Raw genomic sequence first — 20,124 nt, forward strand, 5'->3', positions numbered from 1 at the left:
AATAAAGTCAGTATTTATAGAGTTGTAGTTTATTTGCGGTCATCTGGCAGGACAAAAATCTGAAAAAGGCATTTATATTACAAATTCACAAACCGCTGAAAAAATGCTACAAAAAATCTGTGATTTGATTCATTGATCATTCGAATCTTTAGAATTACAATTACAGCATCCAAAATATCTGAACAAACATAATCCAAACTGAAACATGTGATTTCTTGCTGTTTTTTACATATTTACATTTTGGGCATTAGCTCTGAAATTACCGTTTAAATGATCCCATCCTCTATGTGAACCAGATTAAATGTTTTATGTTCTTGCCTGAGTGTACGGACAACATTGTTTTAGATCACGAGCGTTTGATGGCACACAGCATGTGCGGGGACGGATTCAATGTGATTCCAACGATTCCTTTAAGGCTCAGATCATCTCCAGACACTCCGGGTGGAGGAGTGAAGCGGAAGCTCTGAAGTAGAGACGTGAAGAACAGAAAGAGCTCCATCCTGGCCAAACTCTCTCCGAGACATATCCGCCGTCCTGTGAGAGAGAGAGAGAGATTGGTCTAATTCACACGTTCTTGTATGCACAACATCTGATGTCTGGATGTGAAAGTACCTGCAGAAAAGGGCATGAAAGCATCTTTCTTAACAAACTGTCCCTTCTCATCCAGGAAGTTTTCTGGGTAAAAACTGTGCGGTTTCTCCCAAACGCTTTCATCCTTTAATACAGACGTCAACAGAGGAAACACCGTGGTACCCTAGAAATACACAAAACATCAAATTAAAGGCCGATGAATGTCTACATGAGCTTTTTGCTGGATGACTCGTTCTTATTGCGACTGACCTTCTTAATGAAATATCCATTAAAGTGAACATCACGGCTGGTTGTGTGAGGGAGACTCATGGGCACTATATTGGCCAGTCTCTGGGTTTCATGGATCACAGCATCTGTGTACGGCAGATTCTTTCTGTCGTCCACCGTCGGCTGACGACCACCGATCACCCGGTCAATCTCCTCCTGTACTCGATCTGCATAAATAAAATCAAAACAATAGTTTTCATCAAAAAGTTGGATGAGTCAAAAAGGTTATGCGGTGCCGTGCTTTTACCTTGGATATGAGGATATTTGGCCATTATCATCAAACCCCATCGCAATGTTGTTCCTGTGGTGTCCGTGCCAGCTACAAACAGATTCATCACAGATGTAAACAGGTTCTCCTCGTGGAAATATGAGTCCTTCTTGCCGGATTTCTGACACATGCAAAAACCCCCGTTATAGTTTTTACTCTATAAAAAGAGGCTACGACACTCAAATATAGCTGCAAGCACAAATAAAGGGATAAGCAATACGGCACCATCGCTATGTGGCTCTAAGAAAAAACTGCAAAGTAGATCAACTTTGAAAGGAATATACCATGCGGGGAATCCGAACATGCCTTAAAAGTAATGATCTTGAGAAAAATAATGGGGCCCGAGCACTGAAAGCCGTTATTTCCATATGCTCAACACATCTTACACCTGTATTTTCTATACCTCATCGCTTTGTTTGCGGATGAGGAAGGAGTCGATAAACCCTCTGCTGTCGTCCGGATTCAGAGTCTCCAGCAACTTCGACGTCAATTTAGTTATTTCCGCTCTGTTTATTAGAGCGTTTCTCAGGACAGTCCTTTTGCTGGTCAGGAACGGGCCCAACCAAGGAAATGTGTTAAAAATCTACAAGTAAACAATCAGAGGAAAGACAAAGAACGTGAATGGCAGAAATGTGAGAGAAATGCATGTGTGTAGGATTTTATTGCAGTACATGTCTTTTCTGACCCCTTTAAAAAAATACAAAGATAATGAAACGAATAGTCGGTTCTTGCACTACATAGCCCGCTCTACTTTGTATACTTTCAACAGATCTGTATAAAATAATATTTAATTTAAAACCTAAATTTGATTTGCATTCCAATGAGTTTGCATTAAAAGAAATAAGCAATTGTTAAATTAGTTTAACACAACGTTGACGGTCAATTAGAAATGAATTATGTTTTTTGAAGAAAGTGAAAATCGTAAATCACCTTGCATGTCTTATTATAATGCACTTAAACTTAAAACGGCACGATGCAATGTAAGAAAAATCCCCCTAAAGGAAATATGTTCATATGTTGACATAAGCACTTAACATAACATATAAACCAGATATGCATACCCGCATAGAAGCTGATCCACCAATCCGCATGTTCTCATTTGCCCTGTTGACCATTTCGTTGAATTGAGGATCTGTGTATTCAAATCTGCTGCCGTACACAATAGATGAGATGATGTTTGATACGGCGTAGTTCACAGGTTGAGTCGTATCAAAGGCTTTCCCTGTAAAAACAAGCAAACTCTCTAAATCCTGCTTTTAAAAAAATCTGAACCCTGCCCCAAAATCAATAGAGTTAAAAGTTTAAAATGGGAACTGTACTGGTTGTAATGTATAGGTTTTTAATGGCGTCTACTGGCATGTGATGGATTTTATTGGTGGGATGTTATCCGGCAGGTGGGAACCAATAGAACTCTATTAAATCCTATAGGAATAACACCCAAAGTATACTACAAAAAATCAAAAAAGCTAATGATTCATATTTATGGCTTTTTAATGGAAATCCATAGAATTTCTGTGCTGGTTTCTATTGGGGTTTTTTCAGCAGGGAAAGACTGAAGATGGTGTGTATCTCAGTACCTTCAAACTTCATGAACTCTTCTTTCAGATACTGAATTTCCTCTATGATTTTGTCTTCACTTCCTCTCTTGCCCATCCCAAAGTCACGCAGGTTGGTGAGGGCGAAGCGTCTCATCTCTTTCCAGCTCTCTCCATTGGCAAAAATGATCCCTGGACAAACCACGTGACCACAACACTTCATTGATCATTTTCACACGGCCATTCATATTCAGCATAAACAGTTTTTATTGAAAATAGCCTTCGAATGTTAAACCATTTATGCACGTGCGTGCCTGACCCGTGCGTAAACTTCCGGTTAGTTTTTTGGCTAGTGTCCAATAATATAACTATTTAATTAATGTTACTATTAATTTGTATAATTATTTTACTTATTATAGTTTTTTACAGAATTTAGTTGTATGTTCATTTAATTAAATAAAGGATTTGTTAAATGGGTCCTAGACATCTAAATGGGACATTGACATGAGTCTAAATATAAAATATTGGAGAGACAAGTTTAGCCAAGTAACGCTTCTCGGTTTCTTTAGCTTAGAAAGAATCTACAGGCGCTCAATTGTTTGTGAATGTGTACTGGAAGTTCAGTCGAGGTCACAAAAGTGTGCATGCGCAGTAACGTTTGTTTATGTTGTCAAGATGAAACGGTCTATAGTACAGATTCTTCTTACCATGTCCTTCACCCAATAATCTAAAAGCGGGAGGAATATCTCGGTCTCCAAAATCTTCGGCTCGGTTCACAAGCGCCTCTTTAACCGTTTGGTATCCAGCCAAGACCACAACTTTACTGGGGCCGAAAAACACCTGGAACACGTTTCCGTAGGTTTTGGACAGCTGGAGATGAAAACAGTAGAAATATTCTTGATTCATGTTGAAATGCCCATGTGTCATTTATTCCGTTAGTGTTGCGATGTCTGTGTCAAAGTCTCACCTCACAGAGCGTATCAAAAGGTCTTTCAAGGTCAAGGGTCAGCAGGTTCCCCAGCAGCGGAAGCGGTTTGGGTCCCGGTGGTTCTTTTCCTTCTTTCTGAGATTTAGGACCAGAAGACAGCAGATATACAACCAGTAACAACACCAAAGCACCCAGTATTGTACTGGTGCTGAGAAGCTGTAGAAGGGATTCCACCACAGACATTTTCAACCTGAACGCATGCAGTACTGTACGACTCGCTTCTGCATTCACACATTTATAGACTTTACAGGAGAGGGAGGGACTAGAGTCACACTAGAAGAATCTAATGGGAGGTGATCTCCTAAACAAAGAAACCATGAGAACAGAGGGCTGGTACGTCCGTGTCAGCATATAGATTATACGACACCCTTTGACGAATGATTAAACTTCTTTGTTTTGTTCAAGATCAAAATCTCACGATCTATGCCAAAGCTAGAAAAATAAAACGCTTTGTCCGCATATAACTGCATGTAAGTGATTGAAAGGTTTCGTGTGTGTATATTAACTTAATAAAGGTTACTAGATGGGGACGCTTGAACTGTGACACACAAATCTCAGGTAACCTTTGTCCAAATGAAAACTGCAATAACCTCTTACCTCCCAAAACCTTGAGCTTGGCATACGTTTGGATGAATATTTAAACTGGTGAAAAGGGCATAAGAAACGATGGACATGATTTATCGAACCATGCTTGTTGACTTAATGAAGGTTTTGGTACGTGGTACATCACAGCCGGTTTGTACGGCTTTAAAAAAAGATCCATGTTTTTAATTTGAATTAAAACACATAATTGCTTTAACTTGGGTTATTTTTCATAGTCAAATATAGACATTTAACGCAGCTGTTTGATTTGTTGTTGTTGCGTCCAAAAGAAGTTTACCTAAATCACTGTAAAACACACATTACTGTTTACTTATAATAACTCTCATTCGGTGATTCAGTTCGATCCGGATTTCCAGTATTGGCCAGGCTCCAGGCTGTGAACTCAGGCGCACATTTTCTTTCTTTAACTTTTAGCCAGGGTGACCTTATACACACTACACGAGATATGACACGCCATTATTCCAGGTGTATAGTTGTCCTTCAATTTGAGCTTTAGTACAGCTCTCTGTAAACGCATTTACAGCACAATTGTCATGTCATGAACTCTAACACAGTGCATCCCTTTGACAGTTGTGATTATGTAATGTTTGTCTGCCAGAAGCTATAACGCATCTCTTCGAAGGCTTGACATTTAAAACCTGTGTGTCATGCATTTTTTTCAACTGCTGAGTCGCAAACGTAAAGATGGGTCACACCCGTTACGATTATCAATGGTTTTAACACAGTTGAAACAAATTAAAAAACATGGTCGATGTAATAAAGCCATGGCGCAATTTGTCCAAAAACATGGTCAGTACATTACAGTTTCCATAAAAGCAGGTCTGTTCCGATGGGAACAAGAAGTCGACCATTTATCCTTGAATCAACCCATGCTTGCGTTTCCGAAATCACTTGTCGTTGATAAGAAATGTGATCTTGAATAAATATTAGATGCATGGTTGCATTTCGGCAAGTTTAGAATTGTAATGTATAATGCAAAGGACTTATGTCAAATATGAATTTGGTACCATGTTGGGTTGGCAAGTTACGACTGGAATCTTCCATTCAGCAACGCTCGGGACAGATCTGTCTATAAACACAGTCAATTATTATCTCCTTGTGATAAATGGTGATGATAAAACGGAATAGAAACTATAAAAACTTGATCTTATTCACTGATAACTAGCCCAAGGTTTACCTTGATTCAATCTTAATAGTCACGATACAAGTTTTAGGTCGGCCAAATGTGCCAAACGTGAATCTGTGTGATGACCTGCAATAGATGTCATACAAGCTAGAACAAACCCAATATTGCGCAATCTACATGTGCATGTCAATCTACAATGTACATCTAGTGGATCATGTCTTTTGTTGATGTGTTGATCTACACATGTGGTTAGTCTATAGATGATACCTTTCCTCTGGCTCAGTGGTTACAGCATGGCATACAACGGGATAATGGGTCCGATCCCAGGGGATTGCACATAGTCAGAAACAAACGTATAGTACGGTGCAATGTAAGTTATAAAAGAGTCTGCTCAATGCATAAATGTAAATGATATGAACTGACTCCATACAACCACTTATCATCACAATACAAGAGATCGAAAGACGACGTGCAGCTTGAGCAATTCCAGCATCATGGATGTGACATTTTCAGTCGAAACTTGAAATATAAATTTGGAAGAACGTCAGATCTCACCCACCATTTACTGCCACACTACAGGGAAAAACATACTATGGGAGTCGATGGCGAGTGAGATTTGACAATCTTCCAGATATCTTCGTGTGTTTATTTTGTATAAAAATGACAGAATGAAATCCTCAACCCTTACTTTAAAATATAGTGAACGGATGGTTTATCTTTGGCATTTAACCAATCTACACAAAAATAAAAACGACATCATACCACAAATCCTTTGCATAAGGCAGATTTAATAAAAACAGAAATATCAATACTTACATTTTACACATGGTTAATTTAGTGATACGTACACAGGATTACAATTCCCTTTTTAAGTTATGGTATACATTACCATTTTAAATCAACATTGCCGTTAGCATTTTCAAGTTCCTCCTCTCCCACTTCAAAATGCAATATTTCAGTTTCATAACAAGCAGTTTGGACACAACAGCCAGAGTGCAAAACCTATTACAAACAGACCAATTCATGAAAAAAATCATAGAAAATCAACAATCCGTGGTCACGTCACCTCTGAAGCTCTACTGTATTACGCCAGTTTTGCCGAAAGTCAGCGTTACGGTGACGAAAAAGCCCGAGTGTCCCGTCTGCTAGGAAAATACATTCAACGAAAGTGAATCTGGACGGAAAGAAGCATAGACAGTCTGCATTGTACACTTGTAGTCGATTCGTATTCTGGTTGTAAATGAAGCCACGTAACTTAACCCTAGATCATTGTAACGACAAGGCCACGTTTGACGAAAACATGTAAAAACGTTTCGATGCACGTAAGAAATGAGCATAGCAGCGTTTCATCCGGGAACAAATAAAGGACGGCGTCAGAACATTTGAACATGTTTTGTAGTGATTTCACAAAGAAGTTAAAGTCCCTCGCTCTAATTAGTTAGGAAATTATCTAACGTCAACCCCTTGCTTTGCAATTCTTCACATCTTTTTCATGGATCTTTCTGAGGGCGAACGAATTGGTCCACACTAGTAGTGCAAGCGAATATCAGATTTGACAGACGCGAGTTCACACCCAGAGGCGCGACCGTGTCAGCGTCGACAGCAACAAAAAGCATGCGTTAATAAAACGCATGGAAATATAGTGGTTTTTGCTTCACGACAGGTTATAGTCGCACGCACGAGTGGTCATTTAGTATATCAAAAGAGACATTTGGTTTAATGAAAACACAAGTGGTCTTCCTAGTGGTCAACTGTGGAATAACAAGCATTTCAAAAACAGTCAAATCTGTGTGGAAGCATTAGGCATTTCTACATATACACATTTATAAAAACACACACAAATCACGGTAAGAAATGTTGGCAGAACGCCTTACAACGTCTTAGATGGAAAACGTTATTCACTTGAAAGCATTTCTATATTTTCACTGAAATATAAATTCTATAAACTAAATAACGCTCATCTATAAAACTTTCTATTCAGTAGGTTATTCTCTGTAAATGTATCATTCTTTAACATTGCGAAGCCCGAAGATGCAGCATTTTTGCGAATTTGATTTCTCATTCTCGGTCCGGACGTCCCATATCAAGACAGCCTTCCACCCTTCAGTGTTTAAGTAGTTTAAGAGCCAAGCGCACGTACCATCAAGACAACAGTCAACAGCAAACGGAGAACAACAAACCAAATGAAGACATTCATAAATATCACAACATTCGTACACAGGTGCGCTCCGTAGACATGTCACAACACGTCCTTTCCATTCAGGCCGAGAGGAAAATGAACTCAAAGAGAGGATGTGAGATGCACCATTTCTGACGGTGTTCAAACAAGCCCAGAATTCAGCCGCCGACCGAGATCTGATGTTAGTGGTCCCGTCCGTGTGACACAGTGCTCGAGTCTGGGAGTGTTGAATCTGATCGGGTTATATATATATATATATATGAGTGTATGCGAGAAGACCTGAGCGTCGTCCTGTGGTGTGACTCCACCGAGAGTCAGTTAGCCCAGGCGGTACCTCCTATTCAACAGGGGAAGATGATCTGAAGGAGCGTGTCATTTCCAGCGGTCGTCAGAGCAATGCTGAAACTGAGCGAAGCTGAGAAACACCTGCTCCAGAGAGATCTGACTGACGCAGTAATCCTCGATACGATACTTCTCTTTGGCCGTTTCCAGAACCCCAAACACCTTACAGAACAAAGACATGTTAGGACAATTCCAGCGTTGGGCGTGTGTGTTTTTCACTCAAAACTTGAAATATGAATCCTCAGAGCGTGTATTAACTACCAATATATAGAACCATCCGTTTATATTTTCACAAAACCCTTATTCATAGACTCTAGACATCAGAAAATGTTGTTTGTTTTTTCCAAAAAGTGAAATAAACACACATTACGGATGTGACAAAACTGTAGGATTTCTGTGAATTAAGAAGCAATAATACACAATAACGTTATTAAATATCTCTACTAGAAGCTCAATTTCATTTTCAAGTATGCCATCAAACGTAAAACTTGTAGGCTTTACAAAACTGGTATGTTTGAGTTTGTTGCAGGTTATAAAAAACTCCTTGAAATAAGCATGACATTGATTTGCATCAAATACTTAAAACATATACTAAACTCAGCCTAAAATAAACGTACGTACAATAAATCAGAAGACAAACGCAACCATAATTCTTTGGCCATATGTGACCCTGGACAACAAAACCGGTCTTTTGGGTCAATTTTAAGAAATTGAGATTTTTACACAATCCAAAAGCTCCAAAATGTAAATATTGAGTTGTTAATCGGAGGCGCGGTAGACCATCCAATCACAAAAATAAAGTTTTTATATATTTCGTGTAGGAAATTTACAAAATGTCCATATTGTTTTCCTCCATATTGTTATAAGTTGATTTAGAATGTTAATGTCATCTCAAACATTTTTGGTCTCAAAGTGTTTATAAATCTGAACTAAGCGGTGCGCTGTGTCGGTCAGAGCCATCAGAATGATTGACATGAGACGTACCTGTGCCCAGCTGAGGCTTTTATCAGTTAAGTGGTAGTGAACCATTCCCTGATGTTCGTCCTTCAGTAAACTTCCTGTAAGAGTCGTAAGACGAGAGGTTATGAACTCTGACCCGCTCCGCAACAAACAACAATACAGACCGTTGATCACGTACCCGGAAAGGTGTTTTGAACAAAGTCTTTAAAGAGCTGAAGGTCCATTTCTCCTAAATCTCCCTCCATGTGAACCTTTGCCAACAGCGTGTAACCGCTTCCAAATTTACTCTTCAGATGCTGCGGGCTGCCCAGACACTTGAACTGCCCGTTTACCATGACGGCCAGCCGTGTGCACAACGCCTCGCATTCCTCCATACTACAGAGAGAGAGAAAATTTTCATGTTTTTTAGAGCTCCGAGGGTTTATACAAATAGCAGGACGTGCGTGACTGACCTGTGTGAGGTTATAATGATGGCTTTTCCGGACTCTCGGGTGCGTGTTATCGCGTCCCACAGCAGGCGTCTGGCCACGGGGTCCATGCCTGTCGACGGCTCGTCCAGAAAGATCACAGGCGGCGCTCCGATCAGAGCGATGCCTGCGCTCAACTTTCTCTTGTTACCACCGCTATCCAGAGGAACACAAACAAACGTTAAGTAAACAGAGACATAACAGACGGACTAAAAGTTGGATATGATGGATCATTCATGCCTGTAGCTGCGGACTAGTTTGTCAGCGTGAGGTTCGAGCAGCAGCGAGCGCAGGACGTTTTCGACGCAGGCGGACACGTACTTCTCCGGAATGCCCCTCAGTCTGGCGTACATGCTTAGGGTCTCCCGTCCCGTCATGTGATCCAACACCGCGTCAAACTGAGGACAGTAGCCGATCCTCTGTTGAACCTGTGGACAAAACACAGAGTAGACATAATTTTAGAGTTGACTAAATTTAAAGTTACGTTTCTGTGACTGGCAGAATGCTGTAAGCTTGTAATGCCTACGAATAAAACTCTAGACTCAATATCTATAAAAGTTGACATCGGATAATAAAATCTGAACCTTTTTCACGTCTCGGAGGATGCTGTAACCATCGATGAAGGCATCTCCTGACGTTATGCTTTCATCTCCGGTCAGCATTTTGAACGTCGTGGTCTTCCCCGCACCGTTAAACCCCAGCAAACCGAAACACTCGCCCTTCCCGACAGCCAGGGATAAGCGGTCCACTGCCAACAACGACGGCCCACCTGAGTACACCTGATCGCCACAGGAGTGCATGTCAACAAAACAAAGTTGGGAGACGGCCAAATAATTCAAGAGCAACCGAAACGCATCACATACCTTGCAGAGCTCCTGCAGGATGAGCGGGCTGCCCACCATGGACTCGACCACCGGCTGACACTCCAAAACTCTCTTCCTCTCCTCAGCCACGTCTCTGTCCTCACACTGAAGAGCCTCTTCTGACAGCAGCATGACCTGACGATCACACCGCCATGATCGTAAGCATCCAATCCCGAACCATTACGCAACATCCATCCTTTTTGAATTCCTGGCTTACCTTCTTGCGTACCCTGCAGAGGTTCAGGAGGGTTTGGATGCACTGGAGCTCCATGAGGAGGAGCAGGCCGATGAAGACCACGCCCTGCAGCGACATGGCCACCAGGAAGCGTCCCACACCGGGCTCCTCCATGGAGAAGTAGTTCACTTGAAATGTAACATCTGCACACGAACGGCAAAAGAAACGTTAAGAGCGTGGACGTATTGGGAAAGCTCCGTGTTTTTCTTAGACGGATACTCACTGTAATACTTGCAGACGTACTCCGCCATCGTGCTGGAGGTGCAGAACGTGAGGACCTCGTAGTTCTGGTAGAACTGGCAGAAGGACATTCCCAGGCAGTAGTTTGGGAGAAGCAGGAAGACTTTATCCAGGATGCGAGAGAGATCTTGCAGATGAAGATCTGAGAGAGGATAGAAAGATGATACTGCGTTAACAAAAGCAGGTAAAAGCCAAGGGATCCAATCTGTTTTGTAAATATGGTTTTACATCTTTTAGCACAAACAAGTGGAAACACAAGCTTTTATAATCTTTGCAAAAGTGTATAAGATATAGACAACCTAAGGTCGTGTTTAGACTTGACCTCTTTTTTTTAAGTTCATCTGCTTTACATTGTAGTCCTACGGAGTAAACGCTGTTTTCAAAAAACATCCCGAGCGTTTACATAACCACATGCGAGGCACGTGATTGGTCGAGAAGGCTCAAGCTCGAAAAAATATCATATGTATATAGCTATATAAAAAATAAACAAATACACATAACAATGTCAACAGCACATACATTTTTTAACTGAAATTACCATGAAAATTTAAGCGAAATGCCCCATAAGTAAACCTTAAGGAAGATTTGGTTTGTTTGCAAACAAGACATATTACGACAACAGAATTTGTTAAAAGCTTTTATAATACATATACTGTATATGTGAAGAGTTTGCATCAAAAATTTGATAATTCCTTTTTTAAATAAAAATAAAACATGTTTTTTATTATGTTATCATGTTTTTATTGTGTTAGCTGTATTTTTTGAGTTATTATGTCTTAAATCAAAACAAACCAACTGCAGTTTGAGTGATATTAATGTGAAGAGTTTGGTTCCAAAATGAGATCTAAACTAAACATCGCTGGCAGTCAATTATATACAAACAAAGAGATACAATTCAATAAAAAACCTCATTGCAAACGAGGAAGTCTCACCGGGTATGGTCATGATGACGACGGCGAGGAACGTGGCCGTGCCGCTGATGATGTTGAAGATGGTGAGGCGCGTGTAAGCGGTGGCGGCCGAGGAGAACAGAAAGCTGAGCAGATACATGAGAGGAATCACGGCCCATCCATACAACAGCAACAACAGCAGAACATCCACCAGGTGGTTTTCTGCCACAAACGCTTCCACGGAAAACGCTCGGAACACGACCTGAGGAACAGAGACCACAAAAACTCAGAACAACACATCAATATGAAATCGAGTCGTGAGGGCAGATTGACGCTCACCAGCATGAGCAGACAGGGCAACAGGAAGTTGATGAGATCCCAGAGCAGAGCGGAGAACCAGAAGTTAGAGAGGTAGACCCCGCTGACCCGCTGCACGTGTTTGGACTTCACGGAGCGCTCCGACACCAGGAGCAGAGCGAAGGTGCTTGCTAAAGACGCCATACCGTACATGAGGTTTATAGCGATGGCGAAACCTGTCTGACCCCTACGGAGAAAAATCAAGAGAAAGAATAAACCCGATAATCTCAACGGATTCAAGTCTTTCCTTTCCAAGTTTGAAGATTTGCATGTGTCACATACACAGTTTTCATTATGCATGTCTTTTTTATTTCACTTTATTTGATATATAAACATGTTTTTATTTCACTTTATTTTGTTATATTACATTTGATTTATTAAATTTAGTATACATCTTGCAAAAAGTATAACCGTAGATAGCACAGATAATCAAATACAAGAAATAAAAAACTATATATATATATAAAACTATATATTTAAGATGAAGGGTATAAACATGAAATCTAATGAAACTAAACAGAATAAACAAAATAATAAATGAAATAGAGTGGAAGAAAAGAAATGTAATATAACAAAATAAAGTGAAATAAAAACAAGTTTATATATAAAATAAAGTGAAATAAAAAAGACATGCATAACGAAATTAAATTTAATAAATGAAATGTAATATAATGAAATAAAGTGAAATAAAAACAATTATATAATGAAATAAAGTGGAAGAACATACATTAAATATAATGAAATAGAGTAGAACAAAAAATCTAACATAATGAAATGAAATTAATTTAATTTGACTAAATAAAGTGAAATAAAAGGGAATAAAAGAAATGTAATATAATAAAACAGAGTGGAATATAAGAAAAGAAGTGCAAAGAAATAAAATATTTTTGAATTCAATAAAGTGAAATAAAGTGAAATTTAGCATGATGAAATAAAGTTGAATAAAATTAATGTATTATAAAAAATACAACGGAATGTAATAAAATAAGTGTAATATAATTAAATAAATGTAATATAAAAGGAATGCTAGAAAGTAAATGGTGACGTGACTCACTCTGACAGCTGGCTCTGGGCGCTTTCGGACATGTTACGGGGCATTGGAAAATTTCCGGTCTGGATGGAGGCGTTGGGTCCTGCCAGCAGTTTGTAAAGAGCGTTGTCCACCAGCATGAGGGCCGTGGCTGGGGTGTGATAGCCCTGATTGTTGAAGTATCCGGTCATCTCTGTGTGACTCTTTGATTTTTTCCCCAGAGCAGCACCCACGACACAGCGTTCGTTGAAAGCGCCGCCCTCTCTCACAGCATTATACAGCACATAATCTGAAAAATCTGAAGACAGAAAGAAGAAAGAAAATGTATGATTAAGTTAAGGCAGATACACGTAGCGATTTATTGCCAAAATGTTCAAATGGAAGAACTGAAAAAACTAAATGTGTAAAAGACGTGTTTTATATACCAGCGTTACCTGTTATATTAGTGGCGGCTATGGCGTTCTGGGACGCCAGCTGTGCGATGTAGACTTCAGCCAGGGCTTGGGCCAGCGGGCCGGCGTCTGCATTGAGAGCCACGGGCACGTGTGTAGGGCCGTACTGGGACAGCGACAGGCGGAGCTGCGAGGTGCTATGGCCCCCGGGAAGAGTTCGGGCTACCACCAGCGCCAACACGATGAAAATGAGCGGCACCAAAAACTGAGCCACCATCACTTTCCAGTTCCTCCAGCTGTACAGCGCCCTCTTCAGGAACATTGCGTAGAACTGCTGCAGGTAGAGTCGGGCCTGAGAATAACAAGATGCAGAAAAAAGTGGCGAGATGCCTTATTGTTTTTTTTTTTCCATGACGAGAAAAATTTGGACTATATTATATCAGTTTTTTTGGCAAAGTTGGAGGTAAAAAGGGTCTGAAGCAGCTCCTCACCCCTGTGTTGAGTTTGATGTTGGAGCAGTCTTCTGAAATTAAAGTGCCGCTGTCTGTAAAATCCGTCACGTCGGTCATACCGCTTACACTGCTGGAGTCATCCGTCGTCCAGTCATGTGACCTGCGCTCATGCTGATACTGAAGAGCAGGAAGCTGAATGGCCTGAATGTCTAAACTAGAGTCCACGAGCTTGCCGACCCTGAGATACACACAGACACACACACACAAACGTCATAAAACTAATGGCCTTCTCATTGCATTAGGAATGCATTTTCTAAAATTTGTGTCTGAATACCTCAGAAAAACTTCCTCCATGGTGGTGACGGACGCTCCATAGCTGGCGATCCCCAACTCCTCTCGGTTCATCTCCAGCTCGGCGAACAGCAGCTCAAACCTGCCGAGACATTCCAAAGCCAAACGGCATAACATCAATAACCACGTTAAACTTTTGAGAAGTGATGCATGAGGTCTTCTGACTGTCTCTTACCGGCAGGTGCTCTCTTTAGGCAGGATGTAGGACAGCTCAGCTCCGGCACAGCTCTCTAGTGTGGCATTGGGAACATACATGTGGACCAGACGTGTGATCTCCGAAACGTTGCAAAATGCGTCTTTGACGATCACCATGTGATAACCGGCACCTGTCAGAAGTTACAGAAGAAACATTAACATCTGTCTTGGGACCACAACGCACAACCGCAGGAAACGAGTGAATAAACACAATCTCACCGTATTTGTTTTTAAGAAAGAGTGGCGAGCCGCAGCACTGCAGTTCTCCGCCGGCCATGATGGCAATCCGGTCTCCGAGCAGATCGGCTTCGTCCATGAAGTGCGTGGTGAGCAGGATGGTACGGCTGCGCTTCTCGCCCTGCAGCAGGTCCCAGGTGGCCCGTCGGGCCGAGGGGTCCATACCCGAGGTGGGCTCGTCCAGCATCACTACCTAACAGGCGGTAAAAAAAAGCGTGTGTGTGGTGTTAAAGCATGCGAGGGCGCTGTTTATCTTTAAACGAACACGGTTTGTGCGAACCGACCTTAGAGTCTCCGATGAGAGCGATCCCGATGGAAAGCTTTCTCTTCATTCCTCCCGAGAGGGTCTTGGACCGGGCATCCCGCTTGTCTTCCAGATTAAGAACGCGGATGATGCGCTCAACCTCGTCCGGGATCTTTTGGTGAGGGAAACCCTTTAGCTGAAAGACGAAGAAATCAACGACAATTAGTTGGGGATTTGTCAAAACGCTGCATTCTAAGAAACATCTCACATTCAGTTGTTTGGGACGAATGTTTGTGTCTTAGAAATGTTTGAGAAGAGATTTGGACAGCAAATGAATTGCAAATAAATGAAAAAATAAAACAAAAGCATAACTCCCGTACATAACTTCAAGTCTTTTGAAGTAAACAGAGACTAAGTGGGACCCTCGAGTGTTTACCTGCGTGTAAAAGAGCAGATGTTCTCGGACGGTGAGATTGTCAAAAAGAACGTCGTGCTGCGGACACAAACCCAGACTGCGACGGATCAGAATCATGTCCTGACATATATCATAACCGTTAATGTATGCACGGCCGCTGCTGGGCGGGAACAGACCTGAGAGGAAAGAAAGAAAGAAAAACAACAGCTATTTAAGTCCCAGTGAAATAAAAAATTACAATTCCTATTTTTACATGAAATATTGGAGCATTTTTTGTAAATAGTTTATCAATGTGGGTTTCTTCTCTTTTTAAAATGCATGTGCCTTCATTATCTTCAGTTAAAATCTGAAAATACACTTCTGCCCTCTAATGACTATCCATCTTAAATGACATTTAATGACACGTTAGACGGCTTGGGCGGAGCCTCCGTTAACTCCTCCCCATCAACTGTCTGTCAGTTTCATTTAAAAAAGCGATGGCTGTTTTTATACATCCAATGAAATCGCAGTGTAGGAACACAAGCAACGCCCCTTTTTTCACAAATATGGAAGTAAAAACGATGGCAACTTGTGGTTCACAGGGACTTTAACAGAGGGAAAGAAGGTATCAACCATTGTTATCATTGATTGACATGCCGCTTTAGCTTTATACAGTCTGCGAATCTAAAAACAATATTTTGTAAATTGCTGAGGATTAAGGAGTTTATCATCAATTAGGCAAAACTACGATCAATCTTTTATATTTTGTTTTATGAAACCCAGTACATATCAATAAACATTAAAGACAACATGACTCTCTTAAAAACACACTTAAATCAAACTAAATCAAACATAGCCTTATTGCTAAAGAGCAATAAGAGCAAAACCAACTACTAAAATAACAAATGGAAAACAAGCCAGAAAATACTAAGCATGAGAATATATTTTTTAGTTATTTGCAGTGTAATGATTTATAATTGAATCATTTTTTATTTTGTTGGGTACAATTTCAAAGCAAATGTTGACTTCAACCCACATAAAGAAAACAAGTAACCTGCAATATTGTGTTTCGGACAGAGATGGCCATATAACTCTTACCTGTCAGCATAGACAGTGTGGTGGTCTTTCCAGCTCCGTTATGACCCAGCAGGACTGTGATCTGACCTTCGTACATGTTCAGCGTTAGGTCTCTCACTGCCTCTTTGTCCTTATTGCCCACTCTGAACACCTGTGACACGAGGATCCACACGTTATCCACGTCGTCATCACACAGACCTCGTGCTTAAGGTATTCGCTGAAACACAATGTTAAATCTAGTTCCTGCTGTACCTTTGTCAAATGTTTGATTTTGACCCCTGACACCAGTCCAGCTGGCTCTTCCTCGATGAACTCGTCCTTCAGAGCCTTCTCGGCATCTTCCCCCTCCTCTTTCGCTTTCAGAAAGGCCACACGAGGACTACTGCACCAGTACGACAACTGTGGTGGGCAGACCAGGAGGCCAGATATTAGACCAACATAAAACATATTCAGCCTTTGACTACAGTGTGATGTTTGTACGAAAAGAAGAAGATGCTCCATAAACACGATTAGAAACAACGTTAATATATTACACCATTCAAGATATATACGGATGATGCACTTATTATGTACGTTGCCCTCCACTAATATGAGCACCATTGGTAAATCTCTATTGTTTCACCTTTTGATCTTTTATTTCAAAAATCTACAATATTCCAACATTTCATTAATGTAAAACAAAGTTAATGTTCTCTGATACACCCTGGTCACAATTATTGCCAACCGTATAAATTCCTATGAGTAAAAAAACGCCCAAGTATATTACCATTGATATTTACATTTTTTGAGCACACAAAGGTGACTAGTAACATGATGTTGTCCAGTCATGACTTCTTGTTTCACAGGAGAATAAATATTAGTACCACAAAGCCCAAACCCCCATAATCCTTTATCACGATTGATAAAACCAAAGGATATTGGTCTGATGTGCAATATAGTTCTGTTGAGCTACACAAAATACAAAATGGCTTTGAGGAAATAGTTAAAACAATCAAAATCTCATTTCCAACATCAAGAAGTTTGAATGGACTGGAGATGTTGACAATCTGCTTGAAACAGGACGCGTGTCTATATTGTCAATGCACAGCGAGGAGAAGAATTTGAATTGCCAAAGACTCTTCACACAGCACAGGAAATATAAAAATGATTGATTAAAATATGTATATATAACAGTAAAAGATACGAACTCAATTCTTACATTCTCAAAAGGTAGCTTAGTGTTTCTAAGATGTCAGTCTGCGTTCAAGTGTGTCGTGACGCAGGTAAAAGTGCATGACATCCAGACGGCATAAGCCGAGGGGTGTGACATAAAGGCTTGTGTTGCACTTTCACTCTGGTTTTTATGTCTAGATCGCCTGTGAACACAAGCATTAACACAATGAGACTTGTGTATGTACCATAGCTCTGTTCCTTCCCTCTCCACACCCTAGAGTAAATCCTGAAGGCGAGGAGATAAACTTGCGTATGGACATCCTGGCGAGAGTGAATGCTTCCCGTCTTTGGTTAGGAAACGTCAGCTGAGAGACTTTCTGGGTTTTTACTGTGTCGAGCATTTGAGTCGTCACTTTCCGCTAATTCATGAAATAACATCAAATTAATCTTGACCAAAGTTTCATACCCAGACGACCTCTGGGTAGAGAAGTCAACGTGATGTCTACTAAGACAATATTAGGAAAACTGCAAAATGCATTTGTGCCCTTAAAGACACAGTTCCCCCTAAAATGAAAATCCGGACGCCATTTAATCTCGCTCATGTTGGTCAAAACCTGTAAGAGTTTCATTTGTTCAGATTTTGAAAAATTACAACTTCGAATCCCCATTGACTTCTATTGTATGACTCTTTCTTCTGTGAAACACAAAAGAAGATATGAGAAACGTCTCGCGGTTTTGTGTTCATACATTGTAAGTCAATGGGGTTCAGTGTTCCTTGGTTATTGACAAAATATCTTCTTTTGTGTTTTACACATTCTGCTGAATGCATTTTTATATTGGGATGTTCACACAAAAAGATGTTGGGTCATTTCAACCCAGCTTTGGGTCAGAAATGGACAAACCCAATAGTTGGGTTAAATTAACACAGCAATTGTTTTATATGTGACCCAACAATGGGTTAAAACAAGCAAACATAGGTTAATTTATAACCCGATGGTTGGGTTTGTACATTTTTTGACCCAACGCTGGGTAGAAAAAACCCAACATTCTAGTGTACCATCCAATATGCAGGCGACACATACCAGAATGAAGAAATACCACGGCTGAGGGACTCCATACTCTCCGGGGAACACCGCTTCCACGTACCAGGCCACCAGGCCGTACATCACGGCGTCTAGCAGAAGCAGTCCGAGCACCTGAGCCATAGAGAAGTCATCGTCCACCGTCACCGGCTCAAACAGGTTAGACCACTGGATGCCCGTCCCTGAGGAGAACACGGGACGTGGATGTCAACTTCCTGATTTAAAGCGGTACGGCAGAAACATAGTGTTTAAGAGCACGGAAGGATAATGTGATGAGTTTTTTCCCTGACCTTTGCCCTCAAACATGCCGATCAGTTGGGCACCCATGGCCATGGCCACATTGGAGATGAGGCAGGCGGAGACTTTCTGGGCGTATGACAGGAGGTCATAGCGGGGCCACAGGTAAAGATACGGCAGGTAACTGAGGAAGTAGATGAAGCCGCCCGCTGCTGCGGCAACGTTCGCTGCAGGAGAGAAATAATGGAATCGTTAATGATGTTTTATATATCCTGACAGTTATTGACTAGTTCACCCCAAAATGAAAATTCATTCATTTAGTCACCCTCATGTCATTCCAAACCAGGAGTTTCATTTTTCTGGTAACCAAACAACATTGAACCCCCATTGACTTCTATTGTATGAACACAAAACCACTGAGATATAAATGGGGTGGCAAAGGGGGACAATGGTGCAATAAGGGGTAGCAATACGTAAATGTATAAATCTTCCTTTTCGCAGTTGCATGGTCAGGATTAGGAATATTATAGATTTCTAATTATTGATCCCCATTACAGTTTGGTTTAGATCATTTTTCTGATCATTAAAAGGTGAAAGAGAATTTCATTTAAATTTTGCCTGTTTTTGCCAACAATAAAAATGCCGAGTGTTTACATAGAGTACAGATACTTTGTAGCTTCATTTGTGTGTCGAATTAGCTGCTAACCACGTTAACGCTACACAACACTAGCAGGCTACTTTATCCTTGCTTTACACAGTGATTTAAATAGAGCAATAGGCTATTCTTTGCAACAATGCGCTTTCATACTGCTCGCCAAGAGGGGTAGAGATGCATCTTTTACTATGACAAATAAACTTGCGGTTAATCCGCGGGTTAACAGTGGGGCACGTTCCATACGGATTACCAGCATTTATTGTAATAGTAAACAGGTTTTAACTACTAATGTTGTTGTGGTATATTTCATGCATGGAGATTTACATTCTCACCTACATGTCTCTGGAGAAGAGCGTTTTTCTTTCGACTTTGCTGTAGTTATGATGACGCTCCTGCCTGAGGGTACACGCTGTGATCAGGCCGCTCAAACGCGACTCTATTAGAATGTTAGCAATTTGTGATTTTGAGCAAAAGCAACGCTCTCCGTAAACCTAATCCCCAAATTGATTGTACATTAGGACCCAAGTCACGACTGGGGAGGCAACTGAGGTGCCAAAGCTAATTTTTAGGGTGGCCGCTGCCACCCGGTGCCACCCCTGTGGACACCACACCCCGGATATGAGCTTAAAACACAAATGTGCTGCAAGGCTGTTCTCACCTTCCACCATCAGACAGCCACAAAAGACAGAACACGAGAGAGAGAAAAGAGCAGAGA

At 40.9% G+C, this 20,124-nt stretch overlaps 1 protein-coding gene across 1 annotated transcript in view; it reads right to left on the bottom strand.

Moving 5' to 3' along the window:
- Positions 1 to 2: 2 nt before the first annotated feature.
- abca3b (ATP-binding cassette, sub-family A (ABC1), member 3b) overlaps positions 3 to 20,124 on the bottom strand; it is a 31,771-nt gene continuing 11,649 nt past the window's right edge. Inside the window, 33 exon segments of the mRNA XM_079456541.1 lie at positions 3 to 534; positions 613 to 754; positions 841 to 1,025; positions 1,106 to 1,247; positions 1,530 to 1,709; positions 2,188 to 2,348; positions 2,704 to 2,853; positions 3,369 to 3,531; positions 3,629 to 3,724; positions 7,904 to 7,941; positions 7,944 to 8,061; positions 8,884 to 8,957; positions 9,038 to 9,234; positions 9,312 to 9,482; positions 9,567 to 9,754; positions 9,911 to 10,105; positions 10,190 to 10,324; positions 10,407 to 10,567; positions 10,648 to 10,806; positions 11,597 to 11,816; positions 11,894 to 12,098; positions 12,966 to 13,239; positions 13,376 to 13,685; positions 13,825 to 14,023; positions 14,120 to 14,218; positions 14,312 to 14,462; positions 14,551 to 14,761; positions 14,853 to 15,008; positions 15,249 to 15,403; positions 16,305 to 16,434; positions 16,536 to 16,682; positions 18,518 to 18,699; positions 18,808 to 18,981. Of these exon segments, the coding sequence (XP_079312667.1) occupies positions 347 to 534; positions 613 to 754; positions 841 to 1,025; positions 1,106 to 1,247; positions 1,530 to 1,709; positions 2,188 to 2,348; positions 2,704 to 2,853; positions 3,369 to 3,531; positions 3,629 to 3,724; positions 7,904 to 7,941; positions 7,944 to 8,061; positions 8,884 to 8,957; positions 9,038 to 9,234; positions 9,312 to 9,482; positions 9,567 to 9,754; positions 9,911 to 10,105; positions 10,190 to 10,324; positions 10,407 to 10,567; positions 10,648 to 10,806; positions 11,597 to 11,816; positions 11,894 to 12,098; positions 12,966 to 13,239; positions 13,376 to 13,685; positions 13,825 to 14,023; positions 14,120 to 14,218; positions 14,312 to 14,462; positions 14,551 to 14,761; positions 14,853 to 15,008; positions 15,249 to 15,403; positions 16,305 to 16,434; positions 16,536 to 16,682; positions 18,518 to 18,699; positions 18,808 to 18,981 (5,456 nt within the window). The 3' untranslated portion in view covers positions 3 to 346.

The sequence above is a fragment of the Barbatula barbatula genome (assembly GCF_947034865.1).
Source record: "Barbatula barbatula genome assembly, chromosome: 5".
NCBI lineage: Eukaryota > Metazoa > Chordata > Actinopteri > Cypriniformes > Nemacheilidae > Barbatula > Barbatula barbatula.